At 31.6% G+C, this 24,217-nt stretch overlaps 1 protein-coding gene across 8 annotated transcripts in view; it reads right to left on the reverse strand.

Moving 5' to 3' along the window:
* The window catches only part of PPFIA2 (PTPRF interacting protein alpha 2), a 668,498-nt gene that overhangs the window by 174,519 nt on the left and 469,762 nt on the right, over positions 1 to 24,217 (reverse strand). For all 8 annotated transcript variants that reach the window (XM_051962865.1, XM_051962864.1, XM_051962862.1 and 5 more), the window contains one exon: positions 19,184 to 19,258. In XM_051962865.1, the coding sequence (XP_051818825.1) occupies positions 19,184 to 19,258 (75 nt within the window). The remainder of the gene's footprint in view (positions 1 to 19,183; positions 19,259 to 24,217) is intronic.

Genomic DNA, 24,217 nt, shown 5'->3' on the forward strand with positions numbered 1-24,217 from the left:
GCTGGATCCTTTGAAATGTTAGGATGAATCTGGAGAAATGAAAGCTCAAGGGACCATGGCAATTGTTTTCAAGTATCTGAAGGTGTATCATATGGGAGAGGTTTTCTTAATTATTCCTAATGAGCAGACTGGTTAACACTGGATGGCCTGGCCCCCTCATAACTTATTTTGAATAACACTTGTTATTTCATTTTGAACTACAATTATTTTAATGTTAATTAATTTTATTATTTTTAGTCTGAATTTAAACATCAAATATTTTGATTATTTCCTAATACTTCTTGCTATCTAATGGTGTCACTGATTTCTGTCTGCTTTAATTTAGTTTTCAAGGATTCAGTTTTTTACATAAGGTTAACCAATTTCTCTTCCAAACTATTATTACCTAATTATTTCCTTATTTTTTCAATATCTTTTATTGCATTTTTTTTATCACCTATTCCATTTCCCCCCTAAACATTCTAAACACTTATATAATCCTGGCAGAAAGTAATTTTTTCTTTTGAGTTTATATAATTTTTATGAAGTTATAGTTGGAATTTTCTTTTATATTGGTCAATGTTTCTTTGATTTACTTATTCTCCACCTATAGATCTTGAATTGCACCTTTGCGCCAGGACCAGCTTCTATCTGTTATTGAGTTTTCAGATAAGGTGATTGGCTGCACTTGGTTTCAGCTTGATTTCTTTTGTTGATTTATTCCTCACAGCTTTTGGATCTCTGATATTCATATTTGAATCTTCATGATCCTTTCAGGTATCTAATAAAAGAATATTAGAAAATTCAGAGCACCTGTACTTGGGCTGTCCCAGTTTTGAATATCTTGTTAGGAAGTCCAATATTATTTTTACTAATACTAAAATTTCCTCTCCTATTTGAACTAATCTTTCAAATAATATTTTTGCATTACATCTTATATATGTAAGTGAAGATTGGGTATTGAATCTAGGCTTTTGAAGGATTGCTAGTGCAATTCCCCATGAATAATCTTTCTACTTCCAGGCAACAAGAAACCTAGATATACGTCTTCTTTGTCTCAGGTACTTTTTGATTGTTTGTTTTGGGATTTTTTGATTTTTTTTTAAAGAAAAAAACATTATTTTGGAAGTCTGGTTGCCCAAAATCAGAAGTAGAATTCATTTCCAATCAGCCCAAAATTGATGCTTCAAAGAATAAAGAATGATGACTGGGTCACAGACCAAAAGTAATTGAGATGAGGACTCATCCAGTATCAATGCTACATTTGGATGTAAACTTGATGCATGTTTCTGAATGGATAAAACCAGTACAGGACAAATTGTTAGCAATAAATTTTCTTCTGGGTATAATATTTTCCATTTTATCTCCCAGTGATGGTATCTGTCATAGAGTGATTGTCCCTGATTGATACATTACTACTATGAAGAAATTGAATTAAAATTAAGTCTATTATTCCTAGCAAATGTAGTGATCAGGGAAGACTGGGATTCACTGAGCTGCAAGAAATATTAGAGATAATCAATTTTAATTCTATTTAATATCCTGAAACTAGCCAAGATGACATATTATGGATTTAGGACTTGAATTCTTTTCTCTTCATTTTTCCTGAATGGTGGATTTAAGAATCTGAAGAGGCTTGGAGGAGATGTGATGAAATTCATATAAGTTAAGTCACTTTTCAAAAGTCAAAAAAAAAGGGAGTACGTATTAGAGATGGGGACAATATCCCCATATTGTCCAATTCACAAACTATTATGTCCCAGTTCTTCTGCAAACAAGAGAAGTAAAAGTCATGGTGATTTTTTCATGATGATATCAATATATTTGCTGAACTATTTTAAAGAGAGTATTGAAAGGTAAAATTTGAAAGGAAAGATTCGTGTTCTGGTTTCAAGACCATTATGGGATAAACCTCTCCAAATTTTTCTTTATTTTCCACATATCTGACTTGTAACTTTTTGTCTTTTTTAAATATAATATTTACTACTTGAAACCTCTGGCTATTAGAAGAACTGGTCAGAATTTGCTCTCTACTTGCAAAAGCCAAGCTCCTCTTTTCCTCTTACATAAAGCTAGCAAATCAAAAATGTTTGTATTTAATGCTAATTATTTTGATGAAATAGGATCCCAGATTTACCAGGAAAATATGCTCATAGGTTTTGTCAAATATGGCAATAAAATAAATCAGCAGTTTTTCACATTGGTAAGAAGTCAAATGACATGATTCAAAATGACTCAATATTTTAAGACCTTGTTATTCTATCAATGTGGGTCCTTCCTTCTTGGAAAAGACAACAAAACTATTACTTAGAAAATAATTTTCAAGTAGTGTTATAGAAAAAAAATTCTTTATTTTTGGTCAACCTGGTGATAATCCTTTGAAAACATAGCTAAATATGCTCCTTTTTAAATGTCTGTCACTGGCTCACATCATTTTTTCCATTTTGGATAGGATCTATGAGAACTTGTACCTCCCAATTTGAAGCCAAAGTTGCCTCCATAATCCTGATATGCTTCAGAAGAATTCTAATAATTACTACCCCTTAAGTATGATATGTGGCTAAATATACAAGTAATATTCCAAATTCAAGTAAAAATAACATTTTTGGTCTCCAAAAAGAAGCATCTACTTTATAAAATATCATCTGAAATCCTTATAGCAAGGATATAATTGACATTGACTTTGAAGAAGAAAGTAAAGATTGTCCTTTAAAGTTAAAAAAAAAGTCAATAAATAGAATTAGCTGCATAATGACATGTTTCTGAATGGATAAAACCAATACAGGCAACTGTTAGCAGTAAATTTTCTTCTCGATATAATATTTTTCATCTTATATCTTATATCCCATTGATGGTATTTGTCATAGAGAGATTGTCCCTGAATGATACACAATAGATTATTTTTATTGACACTTTATTAATGAAAAAATGGAAAGATTACTACCATCAAGTACCCATATAAGAGAGTTCAATTAAAAAAGGGAGTTGAAAAAATCTTTAGTAAGTTTTTCCCCAGTGGATCTAAAACTATAGTATTTCTTTTTGTTTTGTTTTTACCATCAATCTTTTCTATACCCATACTCTGCAGCAGCTATTTTGTCCTGCAGGAAAAATAAATAAATAAATGGCAGCACTGAAATCACTATGCTTGTGTCCTAAAAGGAGAAATAATATTTTTTGTTTTAGGGTTTCCAATTCACTAGGTTAATCCTGTGAGGTTAAAAGGAAAAGGACAAAAAAAGTTATGAAAATATTTAAATATAAGACAGAGTTTTACATTGACTAAAATTACTTTACCTATGTTATCTAAAATTTAAATATATATATATACAAAAAAAGATATACTTCCATATAATTGATTTACAGAGTTATATGAATATTCTGTATACAAGGAATCCCTGAAGTCTTAACAATTAAAGTTTAAAATGGTGCACAGAGTTTGGGTCCCACTATATTTATGGCCACTGTGCTCTTCTCCCACAACAGTTTGCTAGACTATAACTGTTACTTCTCAGAAGACTGTTAATCTATGATACCTAGACTTAAAACATCACTAGAAGAATGATGGTACTAAAAGATGAACCTTCAATAAGAAGGTCAAGGTCATTAAAAAGCACTTTCTTGTTGCCCAAAAGCTTTCCATTTCAATGCCCTCATCCTGTTCAATTTTGGTACCAGTGTGATGGGAATTGAATACTTCTATCCAAGATACATACAAGAAATACAAATATGGGATATATGTGTATGTGTGTGTGTGTGTGTGTGTGTGTGCCATATAACACACATATATACACTGATGGATAGCTATATACTATATACACACAGACATGCACGCTGATGCATAAATGTCATGCAAAGGACTACAGAGAAGAGCTAGTGGGTGTAAATAAGCTAAATATATTTGTAAGCAAAAAGAAAAGAGAACAGAAATGATACCATCAGGAACAGCATCTAGGGGGAAAAATATGGGTAAATCATAGGAAATAATCAAAGAAAAGCACAAGCATTCCATTGATAGAGTTCAAGAAAATGAGAGAAAAGTCCTCCTTTCCTAACATCACTTTGATATACCCTCTGGGTGCCATTCATGGAATGCTAGACAAATGTCATTTAGGAGAAGTAAACATGGATAAGCTGAAATCTGGATCTTTGGGGGAATTATCCACATTAATGAAATTTCCCATTGGAGTATTGGGTATTAATATTAAGCCCTACTTCTGTGTCTTATTGCGGTGTTGAGGTGAACTTGGGGTTTTAAATGTTGTAACAAAGCAATTCCAATAAACTTTGGACAGAAAATGCCATCTACATCCAGAAAAAGAATAAGGAGATTGAATATAAATCAATATATGCTATGTTCAATTCTTTTTTCTGTTTTTTTAAATCTCCCCTATGTTTTTCCCTTTTGTTCCGATTTATCTCTCCCAACATGACTCATAAAGTAATATGTATTAAAAGTTTTAAAAAGAAGTAAAAAAAAAAAAATCTCAAAAGCAAAGAAAGTATCTCAAGCAATATTTGATCTTAGGATTTCATGACTGTAAGTCTAATGTTCTATCCATTAAGCCAAAGAAACCACAATTTATCTGTTTTATAGAAGTGACAACTTCTTTAAGTAAGTAAAACTGGGTTTTTGTAAATGAATTCAGTGCCATTTCATCTTTATTCTTCTACCCCTTCCTCCCCTCCCCCACCATTCTGAGGAACAAAAGAGATTTTATTCACAGAGTGGGCACTTAATGTTATTTTTCTCCTTCTAAATGATGCCTACTTTGACCTGTAAAGAATCATAAAAATTCTATATACTAACAATGGCTTTTTGTCTACTTCCTAGGTACCAGCTTAGATAAATACAAAGAAATCCATTAACTAAATATTGTACATGGACCTTATAAAGTTCTTGATCCTAGCAACCCATCAAATATGCAAAAAAAAAAAAGGCCTCCAATTTTTAAAGTTCATTCCTGTAGTAATAGTGATAGAGTAGAAAAATGTTAACATAGGGTATTAAGAATCATACAGTTTAGAACAAGAGCCAAGATGGTAATGAAAAGGTAGGCACTCTGCTGAGTGCTACCAAATTCTCTCCAGACAATGTAAAATAAAGCCTCAAAATCAATTATCCAGCCCAAGACAACTTAGAAAGTTACAAGAAAGTCTGTTGCTCTGGGAGAAAGTGAAATGCAATCCAGCATAGGCTACACCAACACAAACTTTGGTGGTGACTGGAAAAGCAGTGGTAGCAGCAGCTTCTGGAGTTCTCAGTCCAGAGACTAAGAAGGTTAGATAACTGATGAAAAGATTATAGGGGTCTATTTGATTGTATTGGGTACAAAGCTCTGCCATACTTGGATCCAAGTCACAGTGCTGAATTGCAGTTCTAGGAGAAGATCACTACCACAATCAGAATTTATGACTTCTGGGAAACAGGGATTCTGTCCTATCCAGGACAGAAGTGAGTACTTTGGTGGCTGATAAGACAAAATACATGCCAAGATAATAGAAAACAAACCTATCTTTAAATCATAATACTTTGGAAGAACTGAAAACTGATGGAATCCCAAAACTAGCTCTGAAAGAGTTGCACAAAAAATTGCGTCCCTTCCATTCCAGAAGATTCCAAGTATGTAAAGAGGGAAGATCAAAACAAAAACTTAGAAGAAATCAACAAAGTCCAAGGCCTCAAAGGAAAATGAGATTGGTCTTATCCCAAAAAGAATCCCTGAAAATATTCCTTTTATTTTCTCAATAGTATTTTATTTTTTCCAAATACATGTAAAATAGTTTTCAACATTTATTTTTGTAAGATTTTGTGTTCCCAACTTTTCTCCTTCCCGCCTCATCACTCTACTCTCTCCCCATCCCCAAGATAGCAAGTCATTTGATACAGATTAAATATGTGCAATCCTTCTAAAAATATTTCCATATTTTCATGTTGTGCAAGATAAATCAAACCAAAAAGGGGAAAAAAAAAAAAAAACATGAGAAAGAAAAACAAACAAAAAAAGTGAAAATATTATGCTTCAATACATATTCAATCTCTATAATTGTCCCTCTGGATATCAATGCCAATTTCCATCTATTAGAATTGCCTTGAATCACTACATTGTTAATAAGAGCCAAATCCTTCACAGTTTATTATCACATTAATGTGAACACATCACTGTGTAATGTTCTCCTGGTTCTCCTTATTTCACTTAGCATCAGTTCATGTAGATCTTTCCAGACTTCTCCAAAATCAGCCTGCTCATCCTTTCTTTTAGAACAATAATATTCTAGGACATTATATGCCATAACTTATTTAGCCATTCCCCAAGGGATGGGCATCCAGTTAATTTCCAGTTCCTTGCTATAACAAAAAGAACTGGTACAAAGATTTTTGCACATGTTATGGCCCTTTCTCCTCTTTTATGATCTCTTTGGGATACGACCCAGTACATTCAAAATTTAAAAAAAAAAAAATCAAATAAGAGATGTAGAGGAAAAATTAAGAAAAGAAAGGAGAGTGGTGAAGAAAATCATGAAAAAAAGTAAACAGCTTGATAAAGGAGGCATAAAAAACATGGAAAAAAATAACAATTAAAAAAACAGAACAGATCAATGGTTAAAAAAAAAAAGGGTACAAAAGTCCAATGGAGAGAAAACACAGAACTGGTTAAATGGAAAAAAGTATACAAAAATTCACCGAAGAAAAGAAATATTTAAAAGTAGGATTTATCAAATGGGAAAGGAGGTATCAAAACTCACTGTAGAAAATATTTCCTTAAAAATTAGACTTGGGCATATCCAGAAACAATAAAACAAAATAAAAAGAAATATCTCATTGGAAAGTAAGTGAGCTGGAAAATAGAATTCTTGAACCTCTCATCAAAAGTGGCTCAAAGAGGGAAAAACATACACGTTCAGTTGGGAATGAAAATCTATTTTACCCCACAAGAAAGCAGGAAAAGAAAGGAATAAGAGAAAAGGACTGGACACTAATAGGAGGAAGGAGAAGGTAATAATCAAAAGCAAAACATTTGAGGATGGACCATGTGAAAGGATAGAAGATAAATGGGGCAAAATCATAACTGAAAAACAATTACAAAATGTTTCTCTAATAAAGACCTCATTTCTCAAATACATAGAAAACTAAGATAAATTTATTAAAAAAATGAGTCATTCTTCAATTGATAAATGGTCAAAGGCAGTTTTCAGATAAAGTAATCTGAGTTATATGAAAAAAAAATGATCTAAACATTTTCGAATGATCTAAATCACTGATTAGAGAAATGCAAATTAAAGTAACTTTTACCCCATATCAGATTGGCCAATATGAAAGAAAAGAAAAAGGACAAATGTTGCAGGGAGCAAGGGGGAATTGAGACACTAATGCAGTAGGCAGAGTTGTATACTGATTTAACCATTCTAGAGAGCAAAGGGCTGTAAACTATATATACCCTTTGATCCAGCAATACCACTATTAAAGAGAAAGTAAAAGAACCCATAAGTATATAAATATTTATAGCAACTATTTCATGATGGCAAAGAATAGGATACTGAGGAGATACCTATCAACTGGGGAATGTGTGAACAATTTGTGGTTGTGATGGAATAATACTGTGCTATAAGAAATGATGGGCAGGGAGCTCTCAGAAAAACCTTGAAGCATTTACATGAATTGAAGCAAAGTGAAGTCACGAGAACATTGTACACAACAACAGCGATACTGTATGATTATGAAGTATCAATGAATTAACTATTCTGATCTGATGATCCAAGACAATTCTGAAGGATTTATGATGAAAAAAGCTATGTCTAGAGAAATAATTAATGGAGTCTGAATTCAGATCACAGAATACATTTTAAAAACATTCTTTCTTTTTTCCTTTATTAAAATTTGAGCATTCTGTGTTTTCTTTCATCACATGAGTAATATGGAAATGAGTTTTACATGACTGTACATGTGTAATCTATAAAAATTGTATGCCTTCTAAACAAAAGAGTAGGGAAGGGAAAAAGAAGGAGAAAATTTGGGACTCAAATTGTTTTTTTTTCCCCTAAAATTTTTTTTAAACTGTTTTAACATGCAAATTGGGCATTTAAAAAATATAAAGTTAATTAAATTAAAAAGAATAGCACAGTTGTTAATTTACCTATAAGTTAACACCTGTCACCTGCACGAACATTTCCAGGTTGGTAAAGCTTTACAAAATGAGTTGTTGACTTTCATAGCTTTTGACAATAAAGTCATTGTCACTGTGTTGTCATTTATGACAATGGCATCACAGGACAGTCACAGACTACAGTGAAAACGTATTTCCTCAACAAGTGTAGGTAGTGAGTATAAAAGGATAAGCTAAATTTCAATGACATTGGTAGAAGGTAAACTGTCTCTCAACCTCAATTTCTTCATCTGTAAAACAGGGATAATAACATCTCTCTTATAGGGTTCTTCAAATGAGCTTTGGTAACAAATGTAAAATAATCAGAAAATCTAAGTGCTTTATAAATACTAATTATTTCAGATCACAATACTTTTTTTTTTAGATGGAGGTCCATGTGTACCCATCCTTATCACCTGCATGTGTAAACTTTACTGGGCCTTTTGTACAAGATAGGTCAATTTTCCAAAATTATTATAACAGTATCAATGTATGATGAAAAAGACTATATACATATATGAATATATATTTAATTATTTTGTTCATGTTTCTCCTGAAAATGAATGAGATTCCCCCCTTTTCTCCTTACAAATAGTTGTGTACAAAATCTCATCATAAATTATGTTTAAGGAACAAGTTTCAAGTTAGCCAATAGCTGAACAGCAAATATTTAGATGAAATAATTGAAAGAAATTGATGCATTTTAACAAATACCAATCTCGCTTTATTTTCTGTTTTAAAAATTCTGCTTAAAAATTACATAAACGGTTTGTGATGCTGATGATCAACTGAGAGAGTTCAATAACATTTGTTGTATTAATTCAGGGGAAAAAATGGGAAACTGTCCTATTTAGTTATTATTCACCAAGATAAAATGACTACGCATGTAATCACAGAAGTGAGAAGGGGAAAGCAAGCTTTTATCATGGAAAATATTCTAACCAAAATAAGAAATAAAAGAGACTGCAAAGATTTGCAAATGACTTAAAATGCCTCATGCTTAACAGGGGACTATTTTAATATGCATTTTAAACAATTGCTTCACAGAAGTTTAGGGAAGAGTAAAAATGGTAGAAATAGAAATTTTTTGAGAGCTTTGCTCTTTTTTTTTTTTCATTTCAAGTGTTGTCATAAGACACCCTCATTCCCTTTTGTTGGGGGAAAAAGATTCTTTGTGTTGGGAAGGTACAATTAGCAGCAGTGAAAAAGGATTTTTCTAACTCAGGTAATTTACAGTTTCTAGACTCATCTTTGTAATATGGTATCACCACAATGAAAATCGAGACATAAAAAAAAAAGAAAACATATACTATTGTGTGAATAACTACAAAGTAGAAAAAGATAGTTATTTTGGTTTGCCTGAGATGAAGCAAAATTGATAGCATTTGACCATCATTCAAATGTTCAGTGAAATAAAATCAATTAGAAAGAGTACAGGATACATGAACAATTTTACAAAGTAAAATAGTAATGAAAATGAAAGACTTCAAGGGAGACAAATTTGATAAGAAAAGTTTCTTGACAAGAAAGAAGTTCATGATAGACTGAAATAATTTTTCTAGTGACAAAGGAGTAAAAAGTCATTGCTGTAAAAACAAACAAAAAATAACATTCAACCCAGAAATGGAATGGGATAGGGAAATATATGCCACCATCTTCTATTTATACCAAGTATTTCACCATGATGAATTTTTTAAAAGCCTAGTTAAATAATTCATATCATATGATTTTTAAAAACGTTACCAATAAAGCTTTGCATGTCCATTTGGATAAGTCCTTTCTCTTCCTCCTGACTTCTCTATTCCCTCAATAGTAATTCATTCTGATTTGCAAGGACTATGTTATTTTGATCAAGTTTTTTATGCTCTGTGCAAAGCTATTTGTTTTCTTTTTATTTTATTCTTCATTATTTCTCATTTCTCGACCCCTCCCCATCACTCCACAGGCAACTAAATGGTGTAGTGGAATTAGTACTAGACTTGGAATCCTTGTCTGAATTAAAATCTTACTTCAGATACTTAGCAGTTATATCAACCTGGGAAATTCACCTAAAGTTTTGTTTGCCTCACTTTTCTCATCTGTAAAACATTAATAATAATAGCACCCACCTTCCATGATTATCAAGAGAATGAAATAAGACTATTTTAAAGGGTTTTGACAACTTTAAGGTACTATATTACTGCTAATTATTATTATTATTAATTTTCTAGTTTTTCCTTTAGTGTCCTAATTTTACCTATTAAACAACATCAACAACTCTTGGTTCATCTTTTCTAGGAATTATACTTGAATGTGGGCCCAACTTGTATTTTTCTTTCAGGCTTTGCTTGGAGATGTTTTGGACTCATTACCTGCTGCTGGATTTGTTTGAGCATCCCTATCATAATAATAACTTTTTATAGTGGGATTCTTTTCTGTTCATTTGAATCTTTAATTATTTTTCCACTCTACTTCTTTATTTTGGAGTTTATGTTGGGGACAGGCTTCTGATGAGAAGATTTGGGCTAATTCTGTTGCTGCTTCTTTGGGGTATTGAGTGTTATGTAATTTTTGATTCCCAGAGACAGCTTGAAGCTTTGAGTGTACCCAAAGTAGTTAACCAGAGAAAAGTCTAATCACTAATCTTGTGTGGTCTGAAACCTGCAAGTTGCTGATTTGGGATTAGTCTGAGCAATACACCTGTGGACTTGGCTGAGTTGTACTAGATTTGTACTAGACCCAAACACTAGTAGCCAGATGGAGGGTTTTACTGGTTTGGTGATAAAACTCATTTGACTGAGATTCCTGCCTCAGCTGTTTCTAAGCAGGGTTAAGATTGGGCTAGATACTGGAACTGAGAACTGGCTCCTCTCCTGTAGTCCAATCCATATAGCTACTTTTTTCTTCTCAAATAGCTGCTAAGGCCTGCAAATGCTCCTAATCCTGGAATGCAATTCCCATATCCCTCTCCCACTGTGCCTTAAATCTATGAACTGGAACTAGACAGTGATCCATAAAGCTGTAATTTGGTACCTCTTTCCTGCATGGAACACAGTTTTAGATTGTGCTACATATTGGACTTCTTCCTACCCTTCTACTCAACAGTTCTCTGGAATGAAATGTTCCCCACACAATACTTCTGGCCAGTCTAAAAGTTCCAATATTCACAGACTTCTCTGTATTTCTTCCTATGCTAACTTACATAAGAAAAGTAACTTAATGTGATTATTTCCCCGAGATTTCCTCTTACTATTCTACCATGTAGGTTCTCATCAATTTTTTCTTTAATAATTAGTGAACAGGATATCAATTTTCTTGCCATCTTGGGGAGAAAATAAAGGAGGAAGAAAAAGTTGTAACTCAAAACCTTATAAAAATGAATGTTAAAAATAGCCTTTATATATGATTGGAAAAATACTATTATTTACATATATATATATATATAAAATTTGATTGTGTATATATATGCATATATTTATATATGTATATATGCATATATATGTATATATGCTATGAATACACTTACGTGTGTGTGTGTGTGAGTGTGTGTGTGTGTGTGTGTGTGTGTGTGTGTGTATACACACATATACAACAAATGGGGGAAATCTTCAAGTCCTTAAATTCATGGAGGAGAAAAAATAGGGTCTATCTTACTTAAGTCATATTCCTTGCCATCAGAACCATGTAGCTTTCATGACTTTGGCATGCACTTTAAGCTAATCAGGTATACAGTCTGACACCAATTGATTGTTATAAATATATAACCAAAAATACTGAAAGAATAGAAATGAAAATTCAAGCATAGTGTAAATGTTTAAGGCAGCTATTCTCCAATAGATCAATTAAAGCAATCTTTGGGTTTAACATCTAAAGGATTTATATTTTTTAGTTAGATAACCGAGAATTGCACAGATCACCCTCTTTTTAAAGTAATATTTGAGACATTAGACATTCTCATTTTTTAATTGTGCTGAAAAGAAGCTGAATTTGGCCAGATCAGCAATTAGCTAGTGAGACAACAACAGACTATACAGGTTACCAACACAGATATGATAAGATCTTAACTGGGAGATTTGGTACAATACAAAGGGATAAATGTAAAAAATTTCCTAGAACACATCAAGACAATACACACCATGAGGCTTCAGTTTGTTGTCAGTATGACCATCTGTTTGTCTCACTACAAAACTCCAAGTACACAAGTACAATCCAAAATCCAATAAAAGTATTTAGTTTAAAAAAAAAAAGCCTCCAATGTTTCCAAAATTTATTCTTTTATGAATTTTGAGGTAGTCAAACTGCTTTACTCATTGTTTTTCATGCTGAATATCTCAACTCCCTTCTTGAGGCCTCTGCATGTCCCATATAGTGGATAAACTATCCCTCCACCATCTTTGTATTGTGAATTTCTCTAGCTTAAAGACTGATTTCAATATTTCCTTGCCTTCCCACATTTTACTTGCTGTTAATGCCATCTTTCAGGAATCACTTTGCATATACAAGATATTACAAACGTCTTAGTGTTATTGAAATGTAAAAGTATCCTAAATTTTTCAAGATTCCCTATATTTCATATATAAGTATTTATGAATTTTATGCCAATGAAATATAAGCTCCTTAGGGGAAAGGTTTGTTTTATTTTTGTCTTTATATCCCCAGTGTCCAAACACATTATTTGATGTATAGCAAACACTTACTTAATGTATGTCTAATGAGATAAAAATGAATAAAAGTCTATGTAGTAGAGGAATTCCAAGTACAAGGAAATATTCTCCAGATTTTGTGTGTGTGCATGTACATGTGTGTGTACAAAGATACACACATTTATGTGTATTTGTATATGTATCTATCTATATGTGTATATGCACATGTACATACACATATATATACGGGGGCAAAGAGGCAGGGAAAAAGAAATTAGTTTAATTAAATTAGACTGTGAAAAACTACAAGGCTTCCTTAATGAAATTCAAATTAAAAAAAAAAACCCAACAAACAAAACGAAGAGGAAAAGGATCTATGTACAAAAAATATTTATAGCAGCTTTTTTTTTCTGGAGGCAAAGAATTGGAATTTGAGGAGACACCCATTGGTTGGAGAATAGCTGAGTAAGTTGTGCTATGATGGAATATTATTGTACTGGGGGAAATGATAAGTAGGATGCTTTCGGAAAACCTGGAAAAACTTCCATGAGTTAATGTAAAGTAAAACTTACTATGTACAAAGTAACAGCAATATTGTGGGATGATCAGCTACAAATGACATAACTATTCTCAGCAATACAATGATCCAGGACAGATCTGAAGGAATTATAATGAAAAATGCTGTCCATACACAGATAAAGAACTGATGAACACTGAATTCAGATCAAGGCATATTTTTTTACTTTATTATTTTTTGGGTGTTTTTCCCTTTTGTTCTATTTCTTCTTTTATAACTGTGATAAAGATGGAAATATGTTTTACATGATAACAATCCACCCAGGGTAAACTAAGCAGATGGACATAGGATATCACCTAAATTATTATAAATATTTTAAGCTAATCAGCTAAGTCCATTAATACATATTTGTTGGCAAGCCACTTCAAAGAGACAACAAAATGCATTTAGAAATGAGTAAGAGGAAAGGATTGGTACAAATTGCATTTGGGGAAGTAAGCAATGATTTCAATTACCTCAAATTGCTCTCTGCTATAAGAGTATAAGAGTTTGTTTTTTTTAATATCAGTGTTATCTAAGTGATGCTTTATGTTTGACACACATGACATACTGCAATATGAGAAGAATGAAAATCATATGTAATCCAAAGAACAACAGAAAAAAAAAGTATGCCAGTGTTTAAGTGGGCTGTATTTTGTTATCAAATATGACTTGTGTTAAGAGACTTGTGATCATAGCATATTTAGTTATAAGAGTTAAGCAATCACATAATCAACCCAACCCTTTCCTGTTCCATATGAGGAAAATTATATCAACCCATATGACCAGATAAGGAAGTAGGCTAGCCATGCAATAAAAGTAACAGATAACAGATTGATAAATTTTGCACTGTTATTAACTAAATGTTAAGAAGATTTGGTAGTATGCCTCTAGTGTACTGGAGAGATCCTCTAGGGAAGATTTAAGGAAAGCCAGAAACATGAACTTCACAAGATAAAAAAAAAGAGACCAGTAAGTTTTCTTCTGCACCACTGTAGGGAGTAATCAAAATGATCAATCTTAGGGATCCATCCACCAGAGGAATGAAGCTGTGAACCAAAACTTAATAGCTAGAAGAAAACTACAGAAAATAAATGTTTAATAAAAAATGTTACATTTATACAATGTTAGATACAATATGGACATAGTTTCTGTGTATGTATATATATACCAATTAGTCCAGAAGAGTTAATTTCAAGTTAGAAAGAAACCAGCTCTCATTCTTGATAAAAATATTTAAATTAATTTTGCATGGTTGTATAATATGGTCCAAATGTAAATGACATTTAAGAGTTCAAGCTGTCCTTTGCTTTTCAATTTATTTTATGGGGCAAAGCTACTGATGGACATGTATGAAAGGATATAATAGGAAATGCCATTTTTCCTTGGAAATACAGTATATAAATCTGTGTCTAGAATAAATATGTGAATTAAAACAACATAAAGCTGTCAACAGATTTGTAACTAATGCACTAATTCTCCTTCTTGTACTGTAAAATTCATTTTGAAGAAACTTCTTAAACAAAGATTTATTGCATGTTTATTGAGAAGTGTTCCTTCAATTGATTTGACAAGATTACTTTAGTAATCCATTCTTCCACTTAAATTGAATAATTATGAAAATTATGTGGGCTGATGTTAGAGAAGAATGAAATTTTGAGCTCAATATATCAATTCTCTTTTGTTGTAGTTTTTCTTTGCTGTGACTTTTTCCTAGGTCTTTCAATTTTAAGATGCTTAGAAAATTCTTTGCAACAAAGGAAGCTTCTATATAACAGTATATAGTATATATACTATATATATATATATATATATCTGTTTCTTTGGATCACATCCTTATAAACAATTACGAGTTTTAAAAATAACTTATACTTAATGTATGAGAGTTTTATAAAATTAAATTTTATATATAGTTACATTTGAGGACAATTAACAGTCTTACTGAGGGGGGAAAAGAACTGGCATAGAAACAAAAGAGTTCTGTCATTGATTCTGCCATAATTAACCATGTGACAGTGATCAAGTCTCAGTTTTGGATGAGAAAGTTTCAGTTTCCTCATCTCAAAAACGAGAATGAATAATATTTACTCTAAATATGTTGTCAGCTTATATGTAAATACAGCTATTCTAAAATTAACTTGTAGGTGCCCACTGTGGTCAATGTTAATGAGATGCACAAAAGTTAATTTCTGACAACAATGGTCACTCAAAAAATAAACTCAGCTAGTTCTGGGTGGATAGTTTGGGGAATCAGATAGCATTTTCAATTAGCTTAAAGAGCTTATTGCTGCAAATATCTTTTATAATAGAAATGTTCTTCCAAGGTCCTATGTTGTGAATCAGGTAACATCTGATTCACATAAGTAAAATTTCAGATGACCTAAAGGGCACTAGAACAATTCTAATTGTATGTAATTAGGTTGCAGGATATTAGCAAAGATGATTGGTACCAAAAATGTGGAATTAAGGACATAATTATCGTCCTGGATGCCTGAAAAAGAAATTGGGCTGCTTATATAGCTTTAGGAAAAGATAGGTGACAACAATCCAATGGTGGCAAAACTGGTCAAAAGAATCAAAGCAAGGTCTCTAGAATGTTTGTGAATTATATAGGATTCATAAAAAGATAAAAAAGAAAAAACAAGTCATATAGGATGAAAAGGCATGAATGGATTATGTTCAGCACCTAAAGAGGGAATACTCTTATGCAATAACACAAAACTTGCAAGGATAGCTAATATGCTAGATAAGCCTCAAGATTCAGGAAAATCTTAACAATGCAGAATGTTAGACCAAATCCTGAATGGATCTTTCATTTCTTCATGATTGGGTATTCATTGATAAGCATGTTACCACTATAATTTATGCTATACAGATATAAAATTATATGTACATATACATAAATATTAAAAAGAATATTTTTTACTTCTCAAAAATCGAGAAAAGAGAAGTCCATTTGCAATCTCTGTATAAAACACATATGCATACAACTATTTTATTCAAGTCTTTTATATATACATATATTCAGATATGTATATATGCATATACATACTCATGTGTATGTGTATATATAATTATTTTTAACATATCACAGGTCCAAGCATGAATTCTTAGGATATTCCACTGGAGACCTTTACCTAGGATTCAAATTTACATTGAATCATTCATGACTATTTTTTGAATTTAAATACTCAGTTTAGAAGCTATCTCATTGTAGAAATATCTAACTTTATTTTTTCCATAATAACAGCCTGAGAGATGTTTTATAATACTTTACTATAATATCCAAGCAAACCAAATTTATATAATTCACCTAAACATCAACTAGTCAACTATATACTTAGTCTCACATTACCTGCTCTTTTCTGAACCCACATTATCTTCCTTTTCTGGATATTAATGAGTTATCACTCAAAATTTTGTTGGAAATGAAAGATACACAGAGGGATGCAAAGTTTTCAGAATGATTATCACTGTGCTGAGAGCTGGAACAATATTTGTCCTTCTCAAATTCTGGAATAACTCTCATTCTTAATGCTCTTTTAAAGCTAATTGGCAGTGGATCACTAATCACATCTACCCAGTTCAGTCTCCAAGGATTTTAATTCATTTGAATCAAATGACTTCAACTCATCAAAGGCATCTAAGTGCATTTTTACTATCTCCTTAATTTTCTTGGGCATTAAATTTTTAATCATCTTATGTTTTCTTTATTTTCCAGTCCTTTTTCATTGGTGAGAAAACAGAAGGCTGATGAATGGATCAGTACCTTCATGATATCCTTCAATAGAAGCAACAGTTCTAGCCTTTCTTTGATTTCTTTTTTCTCACTGGCTAGAGAAAAAAATACTTTTTTGTTGTAGTAAATTGATCTCAATAGCTTCTGTTTCTTTTGATTGTCTGGACTTCTTCAATTGTTCCTTCATTATGCTATTATCTTCATTTTTTCTCTTCCTCTTTCTAAGAGTTTTTGTATATTTTTTTCAATTACACATGACTGATGAATTGTCAGATGCATTTTGCAAATGATGAAACTGAAGCTCAAAATAGTTAAAATACTTATTAAGGATCATAGAACATTTAATAACTTATAAGCCTTGGAATTTGAACCCAGTTTCTTGAAGTCCAACTTTTTTTCTTCTACACCACACTAACTTTAAAATGGGTAAGGTTTTGCTGTGTCCCTAATGTTTTCAATGCTTCTTTCCTTGAATAGCAGCATATTAAATTTCTCTTCACCAATAACTACTTCTAGCATAAATAAAATATGGAATAGAAAATCATTGGAAATATAAAAAATACTCTTAATCAAAAATATTCTTAATTAAGCTATTTTCAGGTACATCTGGGATGAGGGAGAAATTTACTTCTAATAATTGCAATTAATTCATCTATCTTCCACTTTAGTAAAAGTTAAAAGAATGAATAAATATGGGCTCTTTGAGATGATTCTATTATGTTATAATCATAAATTAATAAATATTCTAATAAGATAATGTTACTTATGTTTATTTTATTATATTTTTATAATATTGTATAATAAAATAACTTCTAATCCATAGACATATGCCAGATACAAATACATGTTATCAATTATTATTTATTACTATTATTATGGTTATTTTAAATTTTTAATATTTAATAATACTTGATGATCAAAAACCATCAATTACTCAAGTGAAAAATGTGAAAAATTGGTGTGGATAATTGAAATTAAACGTTTTTATGTGTATCTAATTTATGAAGCTGAAGAACGAATAAAAGTACTAGAAAGAAAAAAGGAAGTAGGAAAGAATTATTTTGAAATCTCAATAAGGCATCAATATTATATTCTCTCTGAGAGAGAATATATGTTCTCCGAGTAAACAAATGACATTGTATATATGGAAGAGAAACAGACCTCAGGATACATTCATCTGATGTTGAATATCCTTGGGGAAACTACTAATGAGAAATATATTTTATTTAATAAAACCTCATTCTGCTAAGAATTAAGAGACTAGACCCAGAGTAACATAATGTTTTTAAAGCAAAATAAAATTTTTGTGAGTTTTTTTAATATTCTGATACATTGAAGCATCACTTTGATTAGGAGAGTAATTATTAAACAAGATGCATTAAAAGTAGTTTTGTTTAATTCTCATGAGCTATTCACTCTTGGCTTATATTTGAGTGAACTCTCAGAGTTTTTCTTTAGCATTATAGATTCTGTAATGGCATATAAGGAAATTTCTGAGTATACAGAGCTAAAGTTGAAAACATCCTTTGGAATTTAACACATGTAACATAAAATAGTAGTTCCTAGGTAAGGATTGTTGAGACTATTTATGTATAACCCATCATTTGTAAATATTATTACAATTGGAGATGACAGCAATACCATAACCTGAAGGGGATTCAATAGCATCTCATGCTTTGGTAAAATAAGAAATCCAGGACCTAAGAGAAAACATATTTTATAATAGCTTGTAGAGTTTATTCCATTTGTAACATTTAAATACTTCTACTGTCACATCTACATAACAATGTTTGAAATGAATTCCAATTTAGGGCTTGTGTTGTCTTGCTTAAAGTGACTTGTGTTGAGCTAAAACCTTAGTGAATTCCTGTGTATGGAAAAGTAAAGAAATGTGGGAGACTTGTTACTAATTCTTGGTTTTTCCCCTCTCTTGTCTTCTCCTGGTGACAGATCTGAATAAAGCAGGAATCAAAAAATATCCAACTCTGACAGTTTGTTCCAATATACTTTGTTCGGTGGCCTTGCCTGCATGTAATTTGTCTTTTTTTTCTTGGTGACAGTTGTAATAAAAGTGATGGAAAACACAAAGGCCAGTATGTTAGCAATATTGAACCTCAAAAGGGGAGAAAGTGGGTGAGGTTACCTCCTGGTTAGCAGCTGTTAGTTCTTCTTCCAGTGCAGAGACTCTTTCTAAAGAAACCCTCAGTCGCTCCCTTACCTAGAAGAAAAACCAAAACATGTGCAGTAATGTGCATTCCATAAGTTTTAAAAGGTGTACAATCCATCATTAACATGTCTGTAAAATGATTTGGACTACATAGCCTTTAAGGTTTTTTCTAGCTGTAAATATAAGATACCATGATATCTCAAGAGATATCATTTATGTCTGTCAGACCCTAAATTATTGAAAAAATGACACAAGATAGGATTGCTGTGCCTAAGCCAGTGTCTCAGTATTAGCTTATTCCATCTAGCTCTTCTAGCTGGTCATTATCATGTATCTCTGCATACAGCTCTAGATTGCTTTGTATTCTAGTGAACTGTGATTTATTGTAAAGAAAAGTTTAGTGAGATTCAAGTGCAATCTGAATTTAAAATTAAGGGTGAATACTCATTAAAAAAAAACCCCGAAAAACTTAAAACTTCTTATTTTTTTAGGATGCTTAGCTAATTTCCAGTATACATTTAGGATGCATCTCAAAAAAATAACAAACAATAAAACACAATGCTGTCAATTCAGTACTAAAGAATGAATTTGGGAAAATTGCCTATTAGTGACATTATTATTATTATTATTATTATTATTATTATTATTGAAGAGTAGGCTTGCAGACTTCCTAAGATTTGGGAAAGTATTTGTCTTCTGATATTGGGACTCAGTGATGGACTTTTAGATTCTCTTAAATAGCTGAGGCATGGGATAATGAAAAGAGCACTCAACTTGGAGGCAAAAAACCTGGATTCTAATACTGATTCTATCATTGAGTACCTCATGACACTGAAAATTTGTGAGTTCTCTAGGTCATAGTTTCCTAATCTGTGAAATGAAATAATGGGAATAAGTAGCCTTGAAGGTCTCTTATGGCTTTAAATATTATTATTATTATTATATATGGTAAGGAGACCTAAGAATTCCATCTAACAACTAGGCATCTCTAAATAGATCAGTATTATATATCTCCCAAAAAAGTGATGGTACTGCTCTTTTCTAGTCTTCACTATTACCGGATACTATTCTTATCCACAAATCATTTTCTAATGTGTACCATATTTTTCTGTGAATGTATCATATAGACTCACTATATCAGTGTCTAAGCTTCTTGGTGCAAAGAACTAAGTTCTGATTATTATATCTATCCTAATGCCTAGGACAGCACATGACATATACTTAGTGCGTAAGAGATATTTACTGAATGACTGAATGGATGTTCCATTATTTCCCAGGGATGAATGAGAAATTAGAACTCTAGAAGAGTCAATATTGTGAAAGAAATGGGATATTTGAGTAAAACCAATTTTTAAAAAAATATCAAATAAATGAAATTCAAAATGAGCTTAAAATGAGCTAAAATTTTTTTCTTTGCTAATAATAGCTCTTAATAGTTTCTGTAAATTTAATTCTAACCCAATGCTCTGGTAATGCCTATAAAATAATGTTTATCAATGCAGAAAGAGGGGCCATGAAAATAGTAGGCATATAATTAACGAGACAATCCATTCTACATTTAAATGAATGTAACATAGAATTGAAAAATTCCTTTTAGCAAAATTTAACAATTTTAATGGAAAAGGAAATTGCATTTAATATAAGTGAAAATTTTAAGGGACAACTACTTCCTTTTTGTACTTCATCAATTATCATCACTTTTACATAAATACCTAAAGTTCAAGGAATTTTAAAAAATGCTTCCTATGTCCAAGTCATTATAACAGGGATAAGAAGACTAAAACAAAACAATAATTATCTTACATCAGATTATTGGACAGTTTAATACATGTACAGATAAGTCGATATATGCTATTTTTAGGAAGCAATGATAGTATGAAGAACTGAGGAGGGAAATGGTGGAAGCTTTGTGGAAAGGGAAGTACCAGTGAGGAGATTCATAGGCAGATAAGTATTCTGAGAGTTTTGTAGGTTTTTTTGGCCAAAAACAAACACAAAACTAACAACAACTTAATTCTAGACCTTAAAAGAGATTAAGAGAACATTTCATTTAAACCATTATTTTATAGTTGAAAAACCAGAGCCCCAGGGTGATAAGATGACTTGACCAAAGTCACATAGCTATTAGATAATAGGCTTCAGAAGAACAGAGATCATCAGATGCAGTACACTTTCCATTGCATATGAGTGAGTGTCTGTTTAACCTTTAAAAGGCAATTTAAAATTTTAAACACTGAGTGAACAGAAGCCCACTTTTCCTAAAATAAAAATACACTTAGTCACAAAAATGAAAAACAAAAGCTGACTTGGGAGGAAGTGGTATTTTAAAATGTGTCGTCACTTCATTTGGCAAATATTGTAAATTTCCATTCATCCAGAATCCAATTCAAAACAGTTATAAAACACAGACTACTTTTCCAGCACTATAGAAAAAGAGTAATTCATTGTGATGATTCTTTAGCTCTAGAGATGGTTCTCTAGATCACAGGATGATCTATTTAGGACTGGAAAGGACCTTAGAGGCCAACTAGTTAAATTCTCTCCTTTTACAGATAAACTGGAGGCTAAGCAAATTGCTCAATGATTCAATAATAAGAATCAAAACTGAGACATGAATTCACACAATCTGAGTCCAAATGCAGCTCTCTGTTTCAAAAGAATTAAGAAGCAAGTAATTTTCAGGATAATTTTAGTGGCAAATATATTTGTACAGAGTATTAATTTATAAAAAATCAATAACATTAAAGAGATTGGTATTTGGCAATGTATCTTATAGCATAGTTGTGGATAGATGCAGAAATGCAAGGTATATGCTTATTAATTACAAACTACATTAATTAAAGAACTGATGGTAGTCTCTAGTTTGACAAGCCATGGGAAGGACATGAAGTCAATGAAATAAGCTTATGAAATTGGACAGAAAGCCTGGAAGACTAGCTAATTATGTGCTCGTGACAGAATTAAGCTAGAAAATTTTTTGATGGGTTGGAAACATGAATATAACTAAAATAAAATTTAGTCGGTTTAAATGTACAGTTCTTCATAGATTAAAAATAAATTATTAAAATACAGGATGCTGGAGGCCTGCCTAAAGAGTAGGCCATTTGTAAAGGACCATAGAGTTTGGGAGACTACAACCTTAACTTGGGCTATATCTTGTCTCATATAATCTAATGGCCAATATAATCTAATTTAAGCGGCATTAGTGGAAATAGTGTTAAAATGGTGAGAGAATCTTATTTTATCTGGCTCTAGTTCAAATATATCTAAAATATAGGATTCATTTCACATTTTATGAAGAATATGGTCAATGGATCTTGGCTCTGCCATTAACCAGTTTTGGGACCTTGTTGTCTGAGAATGGGGTAAAAGAACTACAAGTGTTTCATCTTTAAAAGAGAATTAAAAAGGAATACTGGGATAGGATACCTATTTTCAAATAATTTAATGAACCTCTTATAAAAGAGAAAAGATTTTTTTTTTTAATGGTGGATTAGAGAATACAACAAAAATCAATGGGCAAAAATTATAGAGAATGATTTTAAAGTCAATCTAAGAAAAACCTGGCAATTGGAACTGTCCCAAATCAAATGACTTGTTAGAGAAATGCTAAGGGTTTTTTTTTTTGGGGGGGGGAGGGGGAGTGATCCTTGGAAGTATTTTAAGAAGATGGATGAATACCTGGTCAAAACATTTGCACACAAACACAGGCATGTACACACACTCCTCAAAACAAAAACAAACCAAATCCAAAAAACTTCCTTTCTGAGCTTTGTCCCTCATCATTCCCCTTCAAAAATAATATGACAGATGATTTGACTAGACAACTGATAAAGTTCTTCCCAAATCAACAATTCTCATGATCTCCCATTACTGAGGTATTGAAAAAGGAAAGTCATATACTGAACAAATACAAAAAAGAGGGAGAAAGTTCTGATTGCTAATGAGTCACTGAGCTACTGGAGCTGTTTCGAGAATGTCCTTTGCATGTAAAAGGCATATGAAAATTAGGCTCCTTAATGCTTATGACTGTCAATATTACCAGTAGAAATTAAATTGATTCAATTAATCTAGTGCAAATGTAATAACAAAACACTCAAGTTGAAATATTCACATTATCCATATATTGTGTAGCTTGATACAGAACCTCAGCCAAGTTAAAAATGGCACTCTTTGCTATTAACTAAAAATGATAATAGATGTAGAGTCACTCTCATGAATTTTAAAGTCTGTTTTTTTTTGTTTTTTTTTGGTGAGGCAATTGGGGTAAGTGACTTGCCCAGGGTCACACAGATAGGAAGTTTTAAGTGTCTGAATCCAGATTTGAACTCAAATCCTCCTGACCTCAGGGTTGGTGCTCTATCCACTGTACCACCTAGCTGCCCCTCTCATGAATTTTATAATTCCAAGTTTTACTCAAATCTTAGGGGACAAATGAATATGTACATATATAAAAATATATTTATTTGCATATACTCATGTATCAAATGACTAAGTTTTTGCATTATTCTTTCTAAAATGACACTCCCATAAATTCTCCCAATTATTCTTTAACTGTTAACAGCTAACCACATTATATTCTCAGAGTAAAAAGTGTCTGAGGAAAATCTATCTGGCTACATTACGAGAGAAAAATGTAATAACATATTAATAAAATGAGAAGGCCTATTCATTAATTGCTGCCACATTAAATATAAATTATGATAAAGACTGTTCTTCAACAAGACAAAGAAGGTCATTTCCAACCTTATGCTGAGATAAACAGTATGAATGTTTAAATCAATGCTACAGACTGAAACATTCAGGTATGAATACTTTATTCATATTCAAATAAATTATTCTTAACACATTTAGTTCTTATATATATACTTCTGGCTAATTAATTATGTCAATCAATATTATATTCTGGACACTGATCTAATGCCTGTCCATTTCTGAAGCATAAAAATGGTTCTTAATAATGATGAATTTATGAGTAACACTAATAATAATGGATAGCAACACCACTAT

Source organism: Antechinus flavipes, chromosome 5 (genome assembly GCF_016432865.1).
Source record: "Antechinus flavipes isolate AdamAnt ecotype Samford, QLD, Australia chromosome 5, AdamAnt_v2, whole genome shotgun sequence".
In the NCBI taxonomy this organism is placed as follows: Eukaryota; Metazoa; Chordata; class Mammalia; order Dasyuromorphia; family Dasyuridae; genus Antechinus; species Antechinus flavipes.